The sequence below is a fragment of the Camelina sativa genome, chromosome 9 (assembly GCF_030686135.1).
Source record: "Camelina sativa cultivar CO46 ecotype springtype chromosome 9, ASM3068613v1".
NCBI lineage: Eukaryota > Viridiplantae > Streptophyta > Magnoliopsida > Brassicales > Brassicaceae > Camelina > Camelina sativa.
In genome coordinates, this window is record NC_141888.1 from 3,029,930 (window position 1) to 3,051,630 (window position 21,701).

At 39.7% G+C, this 21,701-nt stretch overlaps 3 protein-coding genes across 4 annotated transcripts; all 3 read left to right on the forward strand.

The window, feature by feature from the left end:
• Nucleotides 1–13,046: 13,046 nt before the first annotated feature.
• On the forward strand, nt 13,047–16,155 carry LOC104710281 (cell division control protein 48 homolog B). Its single transcript, XM_010426864.3, has 12 exons — nt 13,047–13,392; nt 13,482–13,526; nt 13,642–13,697; nt 13,800–13,949; nt 14,042–14,146; nt 14,241–14,340; nt 14,427–14,693; nt 14,780–14,949; nt 15,047–15,175; nt 15,249–15,339; nt 15,418–15,495; nt 15,580–16,155. Exons 1-12 carry the CDS (start codon nt 13,231–13,233, stop codon nt 16,039–16,041), a joined length of 1,815 nt encoding a protein of 604 aa, XP_010425166.1. The 5' UTR covers nt 13,047–13,230; the 3' UTR covers nt 16,042–16,155.
• Nucleotides 16,156–16,243: 88 nt separating this feature from the next.
• Nucleotides 16,244–17,622, forward strand: LOC104710282 (ubiquinone biosynthesis protein COQ4 homolog, mitochondrial). The gene is made up of 3 exons (XM_010426865.2): nt 16,244–16,354; nt 16,520–16,722; nt 16,910–17,622. The coding sequence occupies exons 2-3, from the start codon at nt 16,537–16,539 to the stop codon at nt 17,402–17,404; spliced, it is 681 nt and encodes a 226-aa protein (XP_010425167.1). The 5' UTR covers nt 16,244–16,354; nt 16,520–16,536; the 3' UTR covers nt 17,405–17,622.
• A 1,874-nt stretch (nt 17,623–19,496) lies between these two features.
• LOC104710283 (protein SPIRAL1) lies at nt 19,497–21,049 on the forward strand. Of its 2 annotated transcripts, none has more exons than XM_019229741.2 (3): nt 19,497–19,850; nt 20,355–20,661; nt 20,756–21,049. In XM_019229741.2, exons 2-3 carry the CDS (start codon nt 20,371–20,373, stop codon nt 20,831–20,833), a joined length of 369 nt encoding a protein of 122 aa, XP_019085286.2. In that variant the 5' UTR covers nt 19,497–19,850; nt 20,355–20,370; the 3' UTR covers nt 20,834–21,049. The 2 variants fall into 2 exon arrangements, with proteins under 2 accessions (XP_019085286.2, XP_019085287.2); XM_019229742.2 differs by having other exon boundaries at nt 19,757–19,850; nt 20,362–20,661.
• Nucleotides 21,050–21,701: the final 652 nt, after the last annotated feature.

The following is a 21,701-nucleotide window of genomic DNA, read 5'->3' on the forward strand; positions in this document are numbered from 1 at the left end:
ATTTCAAGGTTTAAAGTGCTACTCAGTGACACTTTGAAGGTTTAACATGTGATTTTTCCGTTTAAAATAACAATAATTCCAGAAGAAAAAAAATTAATCTAGTCTGAGATAATCAACAGATGGGCTGAGCAAAATAAAGCTGGTAGGAATAGCGGAATTCTTTTCCTACGGAAGATCGATCACCTGTCGATTGTCATATTGTCATAATCGGTTGAAGAAAGTATATATGTATTATATAATACGATTTACAACATTCTATAAACTCACCATGTGATCAAACAGATACTCTCTGTCTCGCGGCAATAATCATCTGTGTCCATGGGTAATACTCAGCATACACTAGTCCAAGTAATGTGCATATCTCAAAGGAAATCTGCAAAACAAAAAAAAAATATTAAGTTTAAATCAACTCATGTTTTCTTTTTTCAGAATCCGATATATATGTAAATCACGTATTGGAATTTAAAAAAAACTTACAAACATAATAGGATCTAGGGGTAAAAACGAGATGACGCTCCAAACTATAGCGTATGCGAACATCGCAAATGCTACCAAAAAAGACATGTGCTCGACGCTCTTGTTCTTCACAATCCTCATCTGCATTTTATCATCATTTACATTACTAATGTAAAAACAATTGTTTTTTGAGATATATATAATATATATATTAAACTTAGAACTTCACTTACCACAACGAATATGGGAGCGATATACATGATGATGTTGTATACGCAACAAACATCACCAATCACCGACCGCTGAACTCCTCTAGAATCTACTAGCGTAAAGATCAAGGTTGTAAATACAACCACAAGCACGACCTTAACTATCAGAACTGCAATGATCAGTCGTCGCTGTCTAGCCTGATCGCAATACCTGATGTATACGAGTAGATACATCGTCATAATGGTCACTTCTACTGCATTAGTAACGAGGGTAGGAGTGCCAAAAGGATACACTACTGGTAATCCATAAACAACTCATACCATACATCTCCTAAAAGTAGCTATGTATAGTATGGATGTCCTCTCCCCCACAGATTGGTTCCTAACTATGTGTATAACCGTCGGCCTATTAATAAAATTCATAAACCAAATTAGTTAGATATTAATATAATTGCATATTTTCCTATTTAAAACTTTGCCCAAAAAATAAGATAATGTATAATACAGTTTCTTAACTCTTGAATAAGTTTTTTTTAATTGATATTATATTTAGTGTTTTGATGATTTCAATATTTTGGTGGAATAATGTATGCATTTAATGTAATTATAATACTTCATTTTTTTCACAACGAGTGTCATTTAATATTTTGGTAGGATAATGTATGCATTTAATATAATTATAATACTTCATTATTTTTTTCACAACAAGTGTCATTTTAGAAAGAAAAAAAAAACAAGTGTCATTTTAGGATTATTTGTATTTCAAAATAAATGTTGTTTTAGATTTTCAATAGTTTGGTATAAATTTTCTAATTTAACCTCAATTCCAAAAAAAATATCAAAAATCAATTTAAATTTTAATGGTATTAGAATTTTTTTTAATATATTCTATTAATTTGTATGAAAAAATGTCAAAAATCTTTTCTTCTATTTACTAGTTACTACAACGTTACCTACTTCCCCCTCAAATGGTGGGTTCTTCAAACTTTGATTTATACAATATATAGTCAGATATATATACGTTGGCCTCAAACTCATATGTTATAGTTATATTTACGATAGCTTCACAATAATGTCTATTTGAATATTTAAGACAGGGAATTGAACCGTGGTGCCAAAGGAGGGAGCAAGATGCCTTTACCAGTTACCACCTCAAAACCATATTTTTACTATTCACAAAAACCAAAACTTACATTATTATTATTATTAAGTACTAGGTATTGTGCCTCTGCGATAGGAACTCATGTTAATAAAATAGTTATTACAAAAATCTTTTAATTATTTATATTTATTAAGTTAAAAAATAATAAATTCAAAAAGTACAAATTTTGGAAATTTTCTTCATATATTAATTGATAAATATTCTTAAAATAACGTTACCTTCACATGTAATTAAATAAATAATAATTAATGCTATAGACATATGATTTAAAAATCTTTACGATTAAATAAATAATGATTAATACTATAAACATATGATAAGTAATTGCATTTTTAAATAAAATTTGATGTACTCAAATCCACATATTTAAATAAAAAAGAACATAAAGAAGAGTTGTAATGAAAATATGACATTTTAATTATATTTTAGTATCATAGACACAACCATAAATATCAAATTTTCCAAAAGTTGTAAAGGTTCACAATAGAAATCGAAAGTTTTAATGGTTTATCAAATAAACTAAATTTTATGTGGTTTCATTAAAAGGTTGTAATAATTCATTTTTTTCAGCAAAAGTTAATTTTATTTATGATTGTAAAAAGTCATTAAAATCTAGTAAATAATAATTTATGAAGATTTTATCCAACTGATGTGAACTTAAATATTAAATATAGCAAATGTTGCAGTGATTCAATTAAATAGGTTAGAATAATTTAGTTTAATATATTTTAATAAATAAAAATTCGTAATTTATGAAGAAATATACTCAGATATTGAATATAATTAATAATTACTTCACCTATCTCTAATAGATTGATGTTTTAATATTTTTCTTGTTCTTAAAAGATTGATGTTTGTAACACCCGCAAACCAAATCTTGGTATTTTGGTAAGGGTGTCGATCGACACCTCCTAGTGAGGCATCGATCGACACCAATTGTGGTCGGTTTGGTCGGTTCAATTTTAATTGTCCGGTTTGCGTGGTTGGTTTAGGGAATCCCTAAATCGAGTTTTAAAGGAAGAAAACGACCTAGGGTCGTGTTGTTTTGTCTTATGCGCCGTTTTTGAGAGAAAACACAAAGAGAGAGTGTTCTTGAGCTATTGGGAAGAGATTGAGAGATTCCTTGCTGTTCTTGGGAGATCCAAGGCTGGGAAGGTGCTAGAAGCTTGCTAGGAGTGAGGGAATTCGTTCTTGTTGGTCAGAATCTTCCTGCAAAGAGGTGAGTGCATGACCATGGCTTATCTAAGCTAAGATCTCTAGATTCTATGTGATTTGGTGCTTATGTGGTTGTTTCTTTGAGTTCTCTATGATATTTCGTTGCTGTCTAGGCTGGGTTTGGCTTCTGGGAGTGCAAGGAGCGGATTGGAGAAGCTTGGAGGCGAGATTCGGAGTTTCTGATCGAGGGAAATCGCTGCTCGGCATCGGTGTCGGTCGACACCAGTTGGGGTGTCGGTCGACACCAACGCGAGGACGGCTCGGGACTTTAGCAAGTGTCGAACGATGCCATGTGGAGGTGTCGGTCGACGCAAACTAGGGTTTTTGGGAGTGTCGGGCAGGGTGTCGGTCGACACCAGTTTGGTGTCGGTCGACACCAGATAGTCAGTGTCGATCGACACCATCTGGTGTCGGTCGACACCCCTTGTTCAGTTACGATGGACGTTGCATGCTATGTATATTGCCTGGTTTGTTTTATTGATTGTTGTTTGTGGCATGTAGAGATCTTATTGCTTGTGTGTATAGCCCAGTAGATGGGAGGATTGCCTCACTGAGTGTTTATCAAATACTCATGCATCTCAATTTGTGTTTGTGGTGCAGGTAAAGGCAAAGTGTGATCGTGGAATCAAAGGCAATGAAGAGGAGGATGTTCTAGGGACTTGATTGTATGGTTATCTGGCATTGATAGGTTGCTAGAATTGAGTCTTAGAGCATTGTTAGGATTGCTGGTTGTTTGATTTATGCTGTTTGGGATTAATGATGGATATTACTTATTTGGTTATTGGATATTGTTTTATTGGTTATTTATTGGTATGTGGTTCCGCTGTTGGATTGTGAATGTGGTTAGGTGGCTAGTGGGTATGGGACCACTAGTTGTAGTTATTTAATTATATTATTATTTATTATTCTTTTATTAAAAAAAAAACGGGAAGGGTTGTTTCATTTTGGTATCAGAGCCCTTACGGTTCTAGGACTAGGGTTCATTGTGCTTTTGCTGTTGATGTTTAGGATTCCATGCTATGATTGATTGTGTGGTCGGTCAATTGAGTGTGGCATGAAGTCCTAGAACATCCTCTTCGAGCCTGTGTTGTGATTCCACGGTAAGTTGTGTTTCTTGTGTATTAGAATTATTGTTTGCTTAGCCTTCTGTTCTTGGATGATACAGATGGTTAGGGGTGAGGATGCTGTTGGTTGCGGTCGTGGTCGTGGGCGTGGTCGTGGTCGGGGTCGGGGACGAGGTCAGGTTCCTGAGGCCAGTGTGAGTGTGACCCAGAGCATGGCCAGTGAGGAGGTGGCGGAGTCACAGGTTCATCCTAGTGTGTCTGGAGACCAGGCTGTTTTGGGTGACGGCAGGGCGGATGGGCCCGGTGTCGGTCACGGTGTTGCCCCGGGTGTGGGGGTTGCAGCGGGAGGTGCTCCAGGCAGGGAGGATGTCTTGATGGACTTGCTAGCTCAGGTTCTGCAGCGACTTCCAGCAGTTGTGCCGCCAGTGGTTGGTGGGCAGGATCCAGTAGTGCCGCCAGTGGTTGGTGGGCAGGATCCGGTAGTGCCGCCCGTGGGTGGTGGGCAGGGTCCAGCGGTGCAGCCTGTGGCGGGTTTGCAGGCAGGTGTGCAGCCGGGGGCCGAGGTTGTGGATGCTCAGTATGTGCGGATGATGGAGCAGCTGCGGCATGCGGGAGCAGGGTATTTCTCAGGAGGTACCGATCCGAGTGTAGCGGATGAGTGGAGAGAGCGGATGGAGGATATTTTCCTTTCGCTTAGGTGTCCCGACTGGTACAGGGTGGATCTGGCAGTGTTTTACTTGTCAGGAGATGCTCATGTGTGGTGGAGGTCGGTGACAGCACGGAGGGTGCAGAGGGGTATGTCTTGGGGAGATTTTGTGGGGGAGTTTAACTCCAAGTATTTTCCTCAGGAGGCTCTTGATCGTATGGAGGCACAGTTCTTGGGTTTGACTCAGGGGGACCGTACAGTGCGAGAGCTGGATGCAGAGTTCAGTCGGCTTGTGGGGTATGCAGGCAGGGCATGGGAGCCAGAGGCGGCTCAGGTGCGGAGGTTTTTGTTGGCTCTGCGGGATGATTTGAGGACTCGGTGCAGAGTGAGGAGCTATGCTACGAGAGCAGAGCTGGTTGAGGTTGCAGCTGGGATAGAGGATGACTTGAGGTCACAGGTGGTTGTGGTCAGTTCTTCGGTGCAGCCACAGCAGTCTCAGCCGCTTTCTGTTCCTAGCAAGGGCGGCAAGCCTGCGCAGGGGCAGAAGAGGAAGTTTGATGTTATGCAGAGATCGAGGCACGGGGGTGCGAAATGCTTTGGGTGTGGTAGTAGGGACCACAAGGTGTCTAGCTGTCCACAGAGAGGTGAGCAGCGGGCAGTGACAGAGCAGCGGGCGGTGGCGGAGCCGCGGACAGATACTCGGGTGTGTTACTACTGCAGAGAGACGGGGCATATCAAGCCTCGTTGTCCCAAGTTGCAGCAGAGAGCGGTAGCAGTGTTGCAGGCTGGAGCTCAGCCAGGGGTGCAGCAGGGTGTGCAACACGGTGTGCAGCCGGTGGGTTGGATTGAGCCGACGACTCAGGTGTACTCGACTCAGGAGCCCGGTGGCACTAGTGCAGGAGCGATCACAGGTATAACCTCTGAGATTCGAACTTAGTCAATTCAATTGTTCAGATTATATTTGTTTTTGTTTGTGGTCAAGTGTTAGGTTCTCAACACATGAGGTTTGTGTAGGGACCTTGTTGGTGGGTGGGTTTAAGTCCCATGTTATGTTTGATTCTGGAGCTTCTCAAAGCTTCATTACTCCGGAGTGTGCCGTGAGTGCGGGGATCAGTGGGGATTCTGGAGAGCGTTCAGGAGTTGTCAGAGTTGCTGGAGGCAAGTTTCTGAGGGTTATTGGACGAGCTAGAGGAGTTGATATTCAGATCGCAGGAGAGTCGTGGCCAGCGGATTTGCTTATCAGTCCAGTGGAGTTGTATAACGTCATTCTTGGTATGGATTGGTTGCATCGGTATAAGGTGCATTTGGATTGCTATCGGGGTAGAGTGGAGTTTGAGCGTCCAGGAGGGAAGTTGGTTTTTCAGGGTATTAGACCGACTTCGGGGAGTCTCGTGATCTCAGCCGTTCAGGCAGGGAAGATGATCGAGAAGGGCCGTGAGGCCTATCTGGTTACTATATCTATGCCAGAGTCAGTGGGGAAGTGTACGGTTAGCGGTATTCCGGTTGTGGAGGACTTTGAGGATGTGTTCCAGTCATTGCAGGGATTACCACCATCTCGGTCGGATCCTTTTACCATTGAGCTGGAACCGGGGACGATGCCGTTATCCAAGGCTCCTTACAGGATGGCTCCAGCAGAGATGGCAGAGCTGAAGAAGCAGCTGGAGGATTTGTTGGGCAAGGGTTTTATCGGTCCTAGTTGTTCACCGTGGGGAGCTCCGGTGTTGTTTGTTAAGAAGAAGGATGGGAGTTTCCGGTTGTGTATTGACTACCGGGGTTTGAACCGAGTTACTGTGAAGAACAAGTACCCTCTCCCGAGGATTGATGAGTTGTTGGATCAGTTGAGGGGTGCTACTTGGTTCTCCAAGATCGACTTGGCTTCAGGTTATCATCAGATCCCTATTCATGAGGCAGATGTGAGGAAGACAGCCTTCAGGACGAGATATGGGCACTATGAGTTTGTGGTGATGCCGTTTGGGTTGACAAACGCGCCAGCTGCGTTTATGAGATTGATGAACAGCGTGTTCCAGGAGTTTCTGGACGTGTCAGTCATCATTTTCATCGACGACATCCTGGTATATTCTAAGAGTCCTGAGGAGCATGCAGTACATCTGAGAGCAGTGTTGGAGAAGCTGCGGGAGCAGAAGATGTTTGCTAAGCTGAGTAAGTGCAGTTTCTGGCAGCGTGAGATGGGGTTCTTGGGTCATATTGTTTCAGCTGAGGGAGTTTCAGTGGATCCAGAGAAGATTCAGTCCATCAGGGAGTGGCCGAGGCCGCAGAGTGCCACTGAGATTCGGAGTTTCCTGGGGTTAGCAGGTTACTACAGGAGGTTTGTTCGGGGTTTTGCGAGTATGGCTCAGCCAATGACTAAGCTTACAGGGAAGGATGTCCCGTTTGTGTGGTCACCAGAGTGTGAGGCAAGTTTTGCAAGTCTCAAGCAGATGTTGACTACCACGCCGGTGTTAGCATTGCCTGAGCAGGACGAGCCTTATGTTGTGTATACAGATGCTTCTAGAGTGGGGTTGGGTTGTGTACTTATGCAGCAGGGGAAGGTTATAGCTTACGCTTCGCGGCAGTTGCGGAAGCATGAAGCTAATTATCCTACTCATGATTTGGAGATGGCAGCAGTGATCTTTGCTCTTAAGATTTGGAGATCCTATCTGTATGGTGGGAAGGTACAGGTATTTACAGATCACAAGAGTCTGAAGTACATTTTTACTCAGCCTGAGCTGAATTTGAGGCAGAGGCGTTGGATGGAGTTAGTAGCGGATTATGATTTGGACATAGCTTACCATCCTGGTAAAGCTAATCTGGTTGCAGATGCCTTGAGTCGGAAGCAGGTGGCTTCGGCTCAAGAGCAGGATATAGAGGTGTTGGTAGGTGAGATTAGTGCATTGAGTTTGTGTGCTATCTCACAAGAACCTTTGGGTTTGGAGGCAGTTGATAGAGCAAATTTGTTGAGCAGAGTGAGGTTAGCTCAGGAGAGTGATGAGGGGCTGGTGAATGCCTCTAAGGCTGCGGGTGCAGAGTATCAGGTTTCTGCTAATGGTACTATCCTTGTGCATGGTCGGATCTGTGTGCCCAAGGGTGAGGATTTGAGGCAGGAAATACTGAGAGAGGCTCATACGAGCAAGTTCTCTATTCATCCAGGAGCGACCAAGATGTACTGTGACCTCAAGCGGTATTATCACTGGGTCGGGATGAAGAAGGACGTAGCTGACTGGGTGGCAAAGTGTGATACTTGCTAGCTGGGGAAGGCGGAACATCAGGTTCCTGGTGGTTTATTACAGAGTTTACCCATTCCAGAGTGGAAGTGGGATTTGATCACGATGGACTTCGTGGTAGGTTTACCTGTGTCGAGGACGTTTGATGTTATTTGGGTCATTGTGGACCGTTTGACTAAGTCTGCGCATTTTCTGGCCATCAAGAAAACTGATGGAGCAGCGGTTTTGGCCAAGAAGTACGTGAGGGAGATAGTCAGATTGCACGGTGTGCCTGCTAGTATTGTGTCTGATAGAGATTCCAAGTTCACCTCGGTGTTCTGGAAGGCATTTCAGGCGGAGATGGGCACGAAGGTGCATATGAGTACAGCCTATCATCCTCAGACTGATGGTCAGTCAGAGAGGACGATCCAGATTTTGGAGGATTTATTGAGGATGTGTGTGCTGGATTGGGGTGGTCATTGGGCAGATCACTTGAGCTTGGTGGAGTTTGCTTATAACAACAGCTACCAGGCTAGTATTGGGATGGCTCCTTATGAGGCCCTGTATGGGAGGCCGTGTCGTACACCTTTATGTTGGACTCAGGTGGGGGAGAGGAGCATATTTGGTGCAGATTTTGTTCAGGAGACCTTGGAGAAGATTCGGGTTTTGAGGCTGAACATGAAGGAGGCTCAGGATCGGCAGAAGAGCTATGCTGATAAGAGGAGAAAGGATCTTGAGTTTCAGGTTGGTGATAGAGTGTACCTCAAGATGGCCATGTTGCGGGGTCCGAACAGGTCATTGACAGAGACTAAGTTGAGTCCGAGGTACATGGGTCCGTTCAGAGTGGTTGAGCGGGTGGGACCAGTGGCATACCGGTTGGAGTTGCCTGAGGTTATGCGTGCGTTCCACAAGGTATTTCATGTGTCGATGCTGAGGAAGTGTCTTCACGAGGGTGATCAGTTGTTGGCTAAGATTCCTGAGGATCTTCAGCCTAACATGACTTTAGAGGCGAGACCAGTGAGGGTGCTCGAGAGGAGAGTCAAGGAACTTCGGAAGAAGAAGATTCCTTTGATGAGAGTCCTGTGGGACTGTGACGGAGTAGAGGAGCAGACTTGGGAGCCCGAGGCGAGGATGAAGGCAAGGTTTAAGAAGTGGTTTGAGAAGCAGACCGCGACTTGAGCTTGTCTAGCCGGGTCCGAGTTGTAGTCCGTGGCTGGAGCGGGTACGGAGTATTCCAGCCCATCTCTCTTGATATTTGGTCGCTTAGGGGTGGTTGGTTGTGCGACTAAGTATCAAGATGAGGTGGTGCTCGGGATGCGGGTTGTTGGCTCCGGTTGTTGTATTTTTGGTTTTTCTGATGTAATTTCGTTGAGATTGTAACGATTATGACATTTTTTGAGATTAATAAGATGAGTATTTTTCTTTATGTTTGACTGTTGTTGTCATGGGAAAAGAGAAATAGCTCGGGTTTCTATTTTTGGAAAGTTTCCATAAATAGAAAGTTTCCACAAAAGGAAGGTTTCCATAAATAGAAAGTTTCTAAAATGGGAATGTTTTGTGGAAATGTGAGGTAGATCTAGCCGGGAGATACTCGTTGGCATCAGTGTTTGTTTTTGCTCAAGGCCGTGTGAGCCTAACTCACGTGATACCGATAGCTCGATGGACTTTGTGGCCAGAGAGTGGGAGTGGTATGTTGCTTCGGATGACGATCCGAGAGCGCGCTTGAGGGTGACGACCCAAGAGCGGGATATGTGAGGCTCCCTGGATACCGTAGCTGTGAGCCGCGGCTCGGCAGTGAGCCGGTATGTCTCGAGGGTTGCGACCCGAGAGCGGGGGGAGTGGGCGCGTGAGACTCCCTGGATACCGTAGCTGTAGGCTGTGGCCTGGCAGTGAGCCGGTATGACTCGAAGGTTGCGACCTGAGAGCGGGGGGAGTGTGTGTGTGTGAGTGACTTCCTGGATGCCGTAGCTTAAGGCGGTTGGCCTGATAGCGAGCCGGCATGATTCGATGGTTGCGACCACGGACGGGGGAAGCACTGAGTTGTGAGCAAATAGTGTTTATGATGCGAGTATATTGGCTAGAGGGAGACCTCGAGGGTCAGTCGGAGGTGTGCGGGCTGTTGCGACAGTGGCACGGGAAACCTTGGCTGACGGTGTTTAGTCCGGTCTGGGGACGTGCGGGCCGTGCAGACGGTGGCACGGAGGTCCTTGGCAGATGGACGGTATTGCGGGATTCGGGGACGAATCCATATTGGTGGGGGAGAATTGTAACACCCGCAAACCAAATCTTGGTATTTTGGTAAGGGTGTCGATCGACACCTCCTAGTGAGGCATCGATCGACACCAATTGTGGTCGGTTTGGTCGGTTCAATTTTAATTGTCCGGTTTGCGTGGTTGGTTTAGAGAATCCCTAAATCGAGTTTTAAAGGAAGAAAACGACCTAGGGTCGTGTTGTTTTGTCTTATGCGCCGTTTTTGAGAGAAAACACAAAGAGAGAGTGTTCTTGAGCTATTGGGAAGAGATTGAGAGATTCCTTGCTGTTCTTGGGAGATCCAAGGCTGGGAAGGTGCTAGAAGCTTGCTAGGAGTGAGGGAATTCGTTCTTGTTGGTCAGAATCTTCCTGCAAAGAGGTGAGTGCATGACCATGGCTTATCTAAGCTAAGATCTCTAGATTCTATGTGATTTGGTGCTTATGTGGTTGTTTCTTTGAGTTCTCTATGATATTTCGTTGCTGTCTGGGCTGGGTTTGGCTTATGGGAGTGCAAGGAGCGGATTGGAGAAGCTTGGAGGCAAGATTCGGAGTTTCTGATCGAGGGAAATCGCTGCTCGGCATCGGTGTCGGTCGACACCAGTTGGGGTGTCGGTCGACACCAACGCGAGGACGGCTCGGGACTTTAGCGAGTGTCGAACGATGCCATGTGGAGGTGTCGGTCGACGCAAACTAGGGTTTTCGGGAGTGTCGGGCAGGGTGTCGGTCGACACCAGTTTGGTGTCGGTCGACACCAGATAGTCAGTGTCGATCGACACCATCTGGTGTCGGTCGACACCCCTTGTTCAGTTACGATGGACGTTGCATGCTATGTATATTGCCTGGTTTGTTTTATTGATTGTTGTTTGGGGCATGTAGAGATCTTATTGCTTGTGTGTATAGCCCAGTAGATGGGAGGATTGCCTCACTGAGTGTTTATCAAATACTCATGCATCTCAATTTGTGTTTGTGGTGCAGGTAAAGGCAAAGTGTGATCGTGGAATCAAAGGCAATGAAGAGGAGGATGTTCTAGGGACTTGATTGTATGGTTATCTGGCATTGATAGGTTGCTAGAATTGAGTCTTAGAGCATTGTTAGGATTGCTGGTTGTTTGATTTATGTTGTTTGGGATTAATGCTGGATATTACTTATTTGGTTATTGGATATTGTTTTATTGGTTATTTATTGGTATGTGGTTCCGCTGTTGGATTGTGAATGTGGTTAGGTGGCTAGTGGGTATGGGACCACTAGTTGTAGTTATTTAATTATATTATTATTTATTATTCTTTTATTAAAAAAAAAACGGGAATGGTTGTTTCAATGTTGTAAATGAAAATACTAAATTTTTTTTTTTTACTTTATATTTTTCTCCACATGACATGTTATCTAAGAATTATATTTCTCTTTGTACCAAAAAGTAATTATAAATTAATTTATACATAAAAAATTTAACTTTTTCTTAATATATGTGAAAAGGTCAAAACATCAATCTATTAGAGACATAGGGAGTATAGTGATTAATAAAATAAATCAAAATTGCAATAGATTTCTCACAGTGATGAGAAGTCATTTTTACATCATTGTTAAAATTATGTATGTTGATAAATAATTTATAGAGTAGAGAATGACGTTGTAAATTGAATTTCAAATTATTTTGATTCATCATAGTATGAAGAAACGTAAATTTTTAAAGAGACGCAACCGTAGAAGTTTCTGTCAAATAATAAATAAATAATATATTTGATGAAAGGCTATAACGAAAAGATGCAATTGTTATTTGCATTTATTCAGATTTATGAAAAAAAAACTGTGTTGAGTAGAAATTTTGAAAATTTTCTAAAAGAAAACAATATATAATTTTTTTAAGATGTGTACCTTTGAATTGAAAAGAAAGTTTGAAAATTTCACAAAAGAAGAAAATATATAGGTGTTAAAGATTTCTCAATAGAGAACAAATATATAGATATCTAAAGATGTGAACATTTGAATAGACACAACTCTTTGTAAGAGACACACCTTTACATTCAACAAACGCAAATTTTAAAAGAGACGCAACCGTAGAAGTTTCTGTCTAACAATAAATAAATAAAATATTTATGAATTGTATAAAAGATGCAACTGTTCTTCGCATTTATTCAGATTTATGAAAAATCTTTGTTGAATAGGAAATTTGAAAATTATGTAAAAGAAAAACAAATATATAAATTTTTAAAGATGTGTACCTTTGAATTGAAAAGAAAGTATGAAATTTTCACAAAAGAAGAACATATATATATTTTTTTCTAAAGATGTGAACATTTGAATAGATACAACTGTTTGTAAGAGACACAACTTTACATTCAACAGATGCAACCTTTTAAAGAGAAGCAACAATATAATTTTTTTGTCAATAAATTAATTAATAAAATATTTTATGAAAAGATACAAATGTTCTTCGCATTTATTCAGATTTTTATTGTTATATTGAAATTTTCACAAAAGAATAACATATATATATATATATATATATTTCTAAAGATTTGAACATTTGAATAGACACAACTGTTTGTAAGAGACACAACTTTACATTTAACAAATGCAACTTTTTAAAGAAATGCGAATTTTTTGTCAATAAATTAATTAATAAAATATTTTATGAAAATGTATAACGAAAAGTTACCACTGTTCTTGTATTTATTGAGATTGTTATTATTACATAGATTAAAAAAACAATAGCAGGGCTTCGTAAGTAGTCAGTGTTTATTGGGCTGACATTGTTGTTATTGGGCTTTCCTCTCTTTCGTGAACAGCTTCATTACACAAAACAAATCCCTCTACGTTAAACAGAGTTTAAACTTAAAACGACTTATAATCTTTCGCCCAATTTCAGAAAATAGGGTAAAATTGGAAAATCACAAGGAAAACAAAACAAACAAAAACAAAAAACCCTAAATTTAGTGACTTAATCAGATTTGCTCCTCCGGTGATATTCGTGCTCCTCCGGCGCACCATAAACCCCTGAAAAGCCGTAAATCCCAAAGTTTGGTTCTCTATGATGGAAACCGAAAGCAGTGTCTGCGACAACATCGTCGGAGAAGAGAAATGGCGAGCGGAAGCAGAAGTTGGTGGCAACGAGAGAGCTCTGCAAGCACTTCGAGAACTCATCATCTTCCCTTTTCGCTACCCTCTCGAAGCTCGAACTCTTGGTCTCAAAGTACACATCAAGACCTCTGTTTAGACTCATAACTTCTGAATTCGTTTTTCAATTGGTTTGATTAGCTCTGCTTTTACTTATCGTTGCAGTGGCCTAGAGGATTGCTTCTCTACGGTCCTCCTGGAACCGGCAAGGTAACAACTTTATTTCAAGCTTGAACTTTTCATTGTGGGTTGGGTTCTTCAAAGTTCTCAACTTTGATCTTACATAAGCTATTTTCGCTCTGTATCGCAATTTTGATTATTGTAGACAAGCTTGGTCCGTGCTGTTGTCCAAGAATGTGATGCACATTTGATTGTATTGAGGTACTTACTTTTGTGTTGTAGCTTTTGTATCATTTATGGTCTAGACGAATAGGCTAAAGCTAAGCTAAGTTATGGTCTTTTGTGTGTCAATGCTCTCTTCAGCCCTCATTCTGTACATCGTGCACATGCTGGTGAAAGCGAGAAGGTCCTAAGGGAAACTTTTGCCGAGGCTTCTTCTCACGCTTTTTCAGACAAACCCTCTGTGATTTTTATCGATGAAATCGACGTTCTTTGTCCTCGACGTGATGCTAGGTATTGTGTCACTCAAATATCTGTTACTTTGAGATTATAATTGTCATCTTGGTTTAGAGTTTTAAGAGATCAAGCTTCTCTCTAAAATGCAGGCGAGAGCAAGATGTTCGTATTGCATCTCAACTCTTTACACTAATGGACTCAAACAAGCCTTCATCATCTGCACCAAGTGTTGTTGTTGTCGCATCCACTAATAGGTTCTTGTCTACCTTTAAACAGTATACTAGTTTTAAGTAACATCGTTGTGTTTGAATGTAATGATTCAACGGTTTTTCCCGATCTTGTCAAAAGGTTGGATGCGATTGACCCAGCACTAAGAAGGGCGGGACGATTTGATGCTTTAGTTGAAGTGAGCACGCCAAATGAGGAGGATCGTTTAAAAATCCTCCAGGTAATTTCGAGTTCTTTAGTGGGATTGTTTATTGCTGTTTTTCATGTAACTATTTTGTGAGCTTCGAGTTTGCTATTTGTTTTCAGCTGTACACAAAGAAAGTAAATTTAGATCCTAGTGTTGATCTGCAAGCCATAGCAACATCTTGCAACGGTTATGTTGGAGCAGATTTGGAAGCTCTATGTCGTGAAGCGACCATATCTGCAAGTAAAAGATCTTCAGATTCTCTTATCCTAACATCGGAAGACTTCAAGGTTGCAAAATCTGTGGTTGGTCCAAGTATAACAAGAGGCATCACAGTTGAAATCCCTAAGGTGACATGGGAAGATGTTGGTGGTCTTAAAGACCTAAAGGTTAATACTCATCTGATCCTTTTTTTTTACTTGGTTGTACTCTTTTTTTCCATTGCGGTTAATGGGTTTGTTTTCTTTTGTGACAGAAAAAGCTCCAGCAAGCTGTTGAATGGCCAATAAAACACTCAGCTGCATTTGTAAAAATGGGCATATCGCCGATGCGTGGGATACTTCTCCATGGTCCTCCAGGTTGCTCAAAGACAACTCTTGCTAAAGCTGCTGCAAATGCTGCTCAAGCTTCCTTCTTTTCTTTAAGGTTTTAGTTTTTGCAGATCAGAAATATCTCTTTTGGTTGTGAAACTTGGTTAAAGGAACTGATGTTTCTTGTTTCTTTGTGTGGCGGTGCGATATAGTTGTGCGGAGCTATTTTCTATGTATGTTGGAGAAGGTGAAGCATTATTGCGGAACACTTTTCAAAGAGCCAGACTTGCTTCTCCAAGTATAATATTCTTTGATGAAGCTGATGTTGTTGCCTGTAAAAGGTTTGCTATCTCTCCTTACTCTTGCTTCGCGTCATAGACTGTTTACCATGTTTATTTCCACTAATCTTTGTAGAGGCGATGAGAGCTCAAGTAATAGTTCTACAGTTGGAGAAAGGCTTCTATCTACATTGTTAACCGAAATGGACGGTCTTGAAGAAGCAAAGGTAAACAAAAGCTCATAGGCTTTAATAGATTCTATCTCTGTTATCAGGTTGCAGTAATATTAATGGTTTTTGGTTTAGGGAATTCTTGTCTTGGCTGCCACAAACCGCCCCTATGCAATTGATGCTGCTCTAATGCGACCTGGTCGATTTGATCTCGTAAGTTCTCATATATGGATCTTTTGATGTCTTCAGAAATAACAAACCTCATGTTCTACTCTTTCTTGAAATGTCTTGTTTTAGGTGCTATACGTGCCACCACCTGATCTTGAAGCTCGGTTTGAAATACTTCAAGTGCATACACGCAACATGACACTAGGAGACGACATTGATCTCAGGAAAATCGCTGAAGAAACTGAGCTCTTCACAGGTGCCGAGCTCGAGGGTCTATGCAGAGAAAGTGGAACTGTCTCCCTTAGAGAAAACATCGCAGCAACCGCCGTCTTCAATCGCCATTTCCAAACCGCAAAAAGCTCGCTTAAACCCGCACTAACAATCGAAGAAGTCGAAACTTATTCATCATTCAGGAAGTCCAAAAGATCGCCTTCAAAACCGATTCCGGTTAAGAAAAAGGAAGAGCGTTCAGCTGTTTTCGGTTTAGGATTCTCATGGCAATTTGGTGTTTTAAGCTTAATGTTACTTGCTACTGGAAACTATTACTTCAACCACTCAAAACATGAACTATTAGTAGCTTCTGCTACATGAGACTTAAACTGCTCAAAGTTCAAAAAATTCTAGTTTTTAACCGGTTTAGTTGAACTACTCCAAATCCAATAAAATCATAACCGGTTTTGGAATCATTTTCTATTTTTAAATCAAGATACTTCGTTGAAAAATGTGAATTTTTGGTTTTAATTAATCAAAACTTGAAATCATTAGTTTTGTCGGTTAACCGATCAATTGAACCGGAACCCAGACACTAGCTAAACCGGAGTGCGTTTGCTTCTTCTTCTTCTTCTTCTTCTTCTTCTTCAGTTTATTTTCCTCTTTTACATCTGATCGCGATTTTTCTCCAAAGGTGTGTTTCTTAAACCCTAAAATTCTCCAGATCGCTTTTATTTCGTTTCTCTGATGTAGCTCCGATCGTAGATTCCACTGTTTTAAAATCCTCGATTATGCTTATGAATTACGGTGTTTTATCCCTAAAATGTTTTGGTTCTGATTGTTCTTCGCCTTTAACCAGAGAGATCTCTACGAACGATGATCATCGAAAGAGCTCGAGTTCCGTTGAGGCTATGGCAACAAGCTGCGGTGGCTATGGGATCTGCGATCGGTGCGTTGGTAGATCCTCGTAGAGCTGATTTGATCGCAGCTCTCGGTGAAACCACAGGGAAACCAGCTTTTGAAATGGTTCTTGAGAGGATGAAGAAGAGCGAAGAAGGAAGAGTGAGTTTCTTCAAATCTGTCTCTCGCTTCTCTTATTGTATTAGCGAATCGATTTTGATTACCAATTCTGCAATGAGTGATTATGAACAAATTCTTAGGGTTAGCTTGTGAATTTGATTCTTTCCTTTGATGGATTTTGGTTATACAATGGTGTGTTTGATCTTTTGGTGGTATCTTTACTTTGAAGGCTATATTATTGGAGCGTCCTCGTGTAGTGTCAGAGCAAGTAGGTCATGCTTGGGATCTACCAGACAACACATTTGGAGCTGCATATGCTAAATTCATGGGATCTAGAAACTTCTCTCCAGATGATCGTCCTCCCGTAAGATTCATGGAGACGGATGAATTGGCTTACGTAGCGACACGGGCGCGAGAAGTTCATGACTTATGGCACACTCTGTTTGGCCTTCCTACGAATCTTATCGGAGAGTCTGCTTTGAAAGTTATAGAGTTTGAGCAGATTTATCTACCGATGTGTATGCTTTCTGTGATTGGAGGCACTGTGAGGTTTAACGAGAAGCAGAGATCAATGTTCTTGAAACATTACTTTCCTTGGGCTGTTCGAGCTGGAAGACAATGCACTGACCTCATGTCTGTGTACTATGAGCGTCACTTTAGTGAAGACTTGGAACAAGTTCGAAGAAAATGGGGAATCATCCCAGCTCCTCAACATCCTAAATGATAAAAATCCTGTTCCATTTAGTTGAGCTCAATTCTCCTTAGACTAGGAATTGATTGCTCTTTGGGCGGGGTTCATACTATCTCTCATGTTCTCAAATTACTATGTTGAATACAATCAAAATTCAACATTAATACATTTGAACTTTATTAGATTTTTAAAAATGTTTGTCTAAATCACAATTTGATTAGTAAAATATAGTGGTAAAAAGTTTTATAATAGTGCATAATATCTAATTTTATATATTCTTATACTTAATAAAAAAAAAAATTTATGGGGACACAAAAACTACGGGTTTGGGGACCTCAAGATCTTATACAGATTAATTCGTTAGATTTTGGAGGTTCAACACGAATGATTCATCCCGATGTGCTCGGGGACAGTCATGATTGCTGGAAAGTACTAGAAACTATTACTTCAACCACACTAAACATGAATTAGCAGTACATTTTGCTACATGAGACTTAAACAGCACAAAGTTAAAAAAAAAAAGTTTCTAAATTTTGTTTTCTTCATAAATACCAAAATTATCTTTTCGTTCAAAGTTCCAAAAAATTAAATGATAAAAAACGGCTAATTATTTGATTCGAACAATGACAAAAGACATTGCCATTACATATGAACAATACTTGGGTTCACCTCTAGGGGTGAACTTCTCCATTCACCCCCTAATAAAATAAGGCAATAAAATCTTTATACATTATTATAAAATTAAAAAACTTAAACCGCACTTTAATAAACCCAAACCGACGTATATAAAATCTAAACCCTAACCATCTCATTTGTGAACCCAAACCGTATATAATTTCGTTCTACTTATAAAATCTAAACCCTAACCATCTTATTTGTGAACCCAAACTGACATATAATTTTGTTCTAATTGTGAAATCTAAACCCTAACATCTCATTTGTGAACCCAAACCGACATATTATTTTGTTCTACTTGTAAAATCTAAACCCTAACTATCTCATTTGTGAACCCAAACCGACATATAATTTCGTTCTAATTGTAAAATTTAAACCCTAACCACCTCATTTGTAAACCCAAACCGACATATAATTTCGTTTTAATTGTAAAATCTAAACCCTAACCACTTCATTTGTAAACCCAAACCGACATAATTTTATTCTAAGTGTAAAAATCTAAACCAAGCCAATATTTAACTTTCCTTAATTAAAAGTATACAGAATTTGTTTCCTTAATTTGGTTTGCTTTTTAATTTAATTTTAATTTATTTTTGAAATAAAATATTAGATGGAAGATTCTGATTGGCTGAAAGAAAAGGGGGTGAATGGAGAGGTTTACCCCTAGGGGTGAATGGAGAGGTTTACCCCTAGGGGTGAACCTAAGTATTTTTCATTACATATATATAAAAAAATGAACAATACTTGGGTTCACCCTTAGAGGTGAACCTCTCCATTCACCCCCTAATAAAATAAGGCAATAAAATCTATATACATTATTATAAAATTAAAAAACTTAAACCGTACTTTAATAAACCCAAACCGACATATATAAAATCTAAACCCTAACCATCTCATTTGTGAACCCAAACCGTATATAATTTCGTTCTACTTATAAAATCTAAACCCTAACCATCTTATTTGTGAACCCAAACCGACATATAATTTCGTTCTAATTGTGAAATCTAAACCCTAACATCTCATTTGTGAACCCAAACCGACATATTATTTTGTTCTACTTGTAAAATCTAAACCCTAACTATCTCATTTGTGAACCCAAACCGACATATAATTTCGTTCTAATTGTAAAATCTAAACCTTAACCACTTCATTTGTAAACCCAAACCGACATAATTTTATTCTAAGTTTAAAAATCTAAACCAAGCCAATATTTAATTTTCCTTAATTAAAAGTATACATAATTTGTTTTCTTAATTTGGTTTGCTTTTTAATTTAATTTTAATTTATTTTTGAAATAAAATATTAGATGGAAGATTCTGATTGGCTGAGAGAAGAGGGGGTGAATGGAGGGTGAACCTAAATATTTTTCTAAAAAAATACATTGGCCCACGAACCTCACCACCGTCGTGAAATTTCTTTAAAGCACTAATAATTTCACTGGTTTAGTGGTGGTTTACTACAATTGAATAAATAATTGTTACTTGTTTCACTACAAATCTAAAATAATTATCTCAACTTTCACAAAGCTCCAAGAAAAAAGTTGGACTCACATCGTTTCAAATCAAAGATATTTCGTTAAAAGATGTGAATTTTTGTTTTAAGTAATCAAAATTTGCAATCTTTTGTATTTGGTGGTTAACCGATCAATTGAACCGGAACCCTGAGATTAGCTAAACCGGAGTGAGCTTATAAATTGACTGGCTCGCTTATGTGACTCAGTAGTCAGTGCTGAGTCCTGCGTTTGCTTCTTCTTCTTCTTCTTCAGGTGTCTTCTTCTAGATCTGATCGCGAGTTTTAACCAAAGGTGCGTTTCTCTAACCCTAAAATTCTCCAGATCGCTTTAATTTCGTTTCTCTGATGTCTTAGTCAAGCTTAGATCATAGATTCCTCTGATTTGATTCCCTCAATTATGGCCTTAATTTAGGAGATTTCGTCTCTACTGATTTCGTAGATTCAGGGAATTCACAAAATGGTGATTCGATTTCGATAGTTTTAGATCTGATTTGTTCGTCACATTTGTTTCGTATATATTTACAAAATTTGGCAATAAAACTAGGTTTCTTCGTGAATTTGTGAAATTTGTTTCCGATTTTAAGTTGTGGATTTTGCATTTGGTCTCTGTGAAATTGTAAGATTACAACTCATGAATCTCTTATCTCTGATTGTGAGTTGTAAGAAATTTTGATGCATTGATGCTTCTCAGTCTCTCTTTCTACAGAGTTGTGTGATTGATTCTATAAGCAAAGTTAATATAGGGAAGGTCTAATGATGATGCTTGACTAAGTTCATAGTTTTGTTTTGTTGTTAGGTTTTAGTTTTCTACAATGGGTCGTGGAAACAGCTGTGGTGGAGGTCAAAGCTCATTGAATTATCTTTTTGGTGGTGCTGGTGACGCTCCTGCTCCTAACCCTGTTCCAGCTCCTCGTCCTGTTCCTACTGAAGCTAGCAACAGCACTGCACCACCACCTGTATCAACTGCTACTGCAACCGCACTCACTACTGCTACTACTCCTGTTGAGCCAGCAGAGATGAACAAGCAGATTCCAGCTGGTATCAAAACTCCTGTTAACAACTATGCTAGAGCTGAAGGACAGAACACCGGCAACTTCCTCACTGTAATCTTTTGTTTTTTTTCGTGTCCATATTACTTTAATACCCGTGAGTGAAATGGTATTGATACTCACTAACTCTCGTTCTTTGTCTCTCTAGGACCGTCCTTCGACCAAAGTTCATGCAGCTCCTGGAGGAGGATCATCCTTGGATTATCTCTTCACTGGTGGGAAGTAGAATGAATAAATTTGCAAAGGCGTAGCTATGCATTGTCTCTGCTATCTATGAAACTGTTTGATGTGAGCCTTTAAATGATAAGAAGTCGGTTTCTTGTCTCTCCTTATCTCAACTCTTTTATCTGTAAGATTCTCCTGAAAAAAATGTTTGAATTTAAAAAGAAAACTTCAAGTTGTCTGTTATTAACCCATCAATGCAAAGCACAAGTTCTGAAAATAACACCCGAGTAACCGAATACAGTACAACATCATTTAGTTGTAACTACTAAGAGCATCTCCAATGGTTATTTTTTTCTCTGTAAGCAAATGTTACATGTATACTTTCTTAACTAGTCAAAACATGGACCGTGTATATATGAACTGATCTGGATAATGAAAACTGTGTTAAGCCAATAATTAAATATTTCTAACAGGTTGGAGGTTTAAATCGGATTTGGATTCGGTTTTAGTTTATGTTATTTTGGTATATAACCTAGAACAAGAATACCATCTCGTATTTGTCAAGATACATATGAACATTTTATTTAGTGTAATTCTTAATGGGGTATCTATTTTTATTTTTTAAAACTTATGACATGGTCCAATAGTTTTACATTTACTGAACTCAAAAGGAAAAAAAAAAGTTGATTCCATGATACTTGTTGAGTTCAGTTGTGTGCCTATAGTTTTAATCAAGTAAATATTCATATAAACTTTTAATAACATTTTGCATTTTTTGTAAAGTTTAAATATTAATGATACTTAAATATAAATAGACAGTAAAAGTATAAATAATATTTATTATATCAGTTTAACTAATCCTATATATAATAGCACAGTTTTCTCTCATTTGAGAGTGTCCACATCAGCAGCATAAATTAACAAATTTG

Excerpts from the sequence above, each read along its gene's own strand:
- LOC104710282 (XM_010426865.2), top strand. The coding sequence starts at position 16,537 with ATGATCATCGAAAGAGCTCGAGTTCCGTTGAGGCTATGGCAACAAGCT. Across the intron at positions 16,723-16,909 it reads AGAAGAGCGAAGAAGGAAGA|GCTATATTATTGGAGCGTCC; the intron begins GTGAGTTTCTTC and ends TTTACTTTGAAG.
- LOC104710283 (XM_019229741.2), top strand. The coding sequence starts at position 20,371 with ATGGGTCGTGGAAACAGCTGTGGTGGAGGTCAAAGCTCATTGAATTAT. Across the intron at positions 20,662-20,755 it reads ACACCGGCAACTTCCTCACT|GACCGTCCTTCGACCAAAGT; the intron begins GTAATCTTTTGT and ends TTGTCTCTCTAG.
- LOC104710281 (XM_010426864.3), top strand. The coding sequence starts at position 13,231 with ATGATGGAAACCGAAAGCAGTGTCTGCGACAACATCGTCGGAGAAGAG. Across the intron at positions 13,393-13,481 it reads CTCGAACTCTTGGTCTCAAA|TGGCCTAGAGGATTGCTTCT; the intron begins GTACACATCAAG and ends TTATCGTTGCAG. Across the intron at positions 14,694-14,779 it reads GTGGTCTTAAAGACCTAAAG|AAAAAGCTCCAGCAAGCTGT; the intron begins GTTAATACTCAT and ends CTTTTGTGACAG.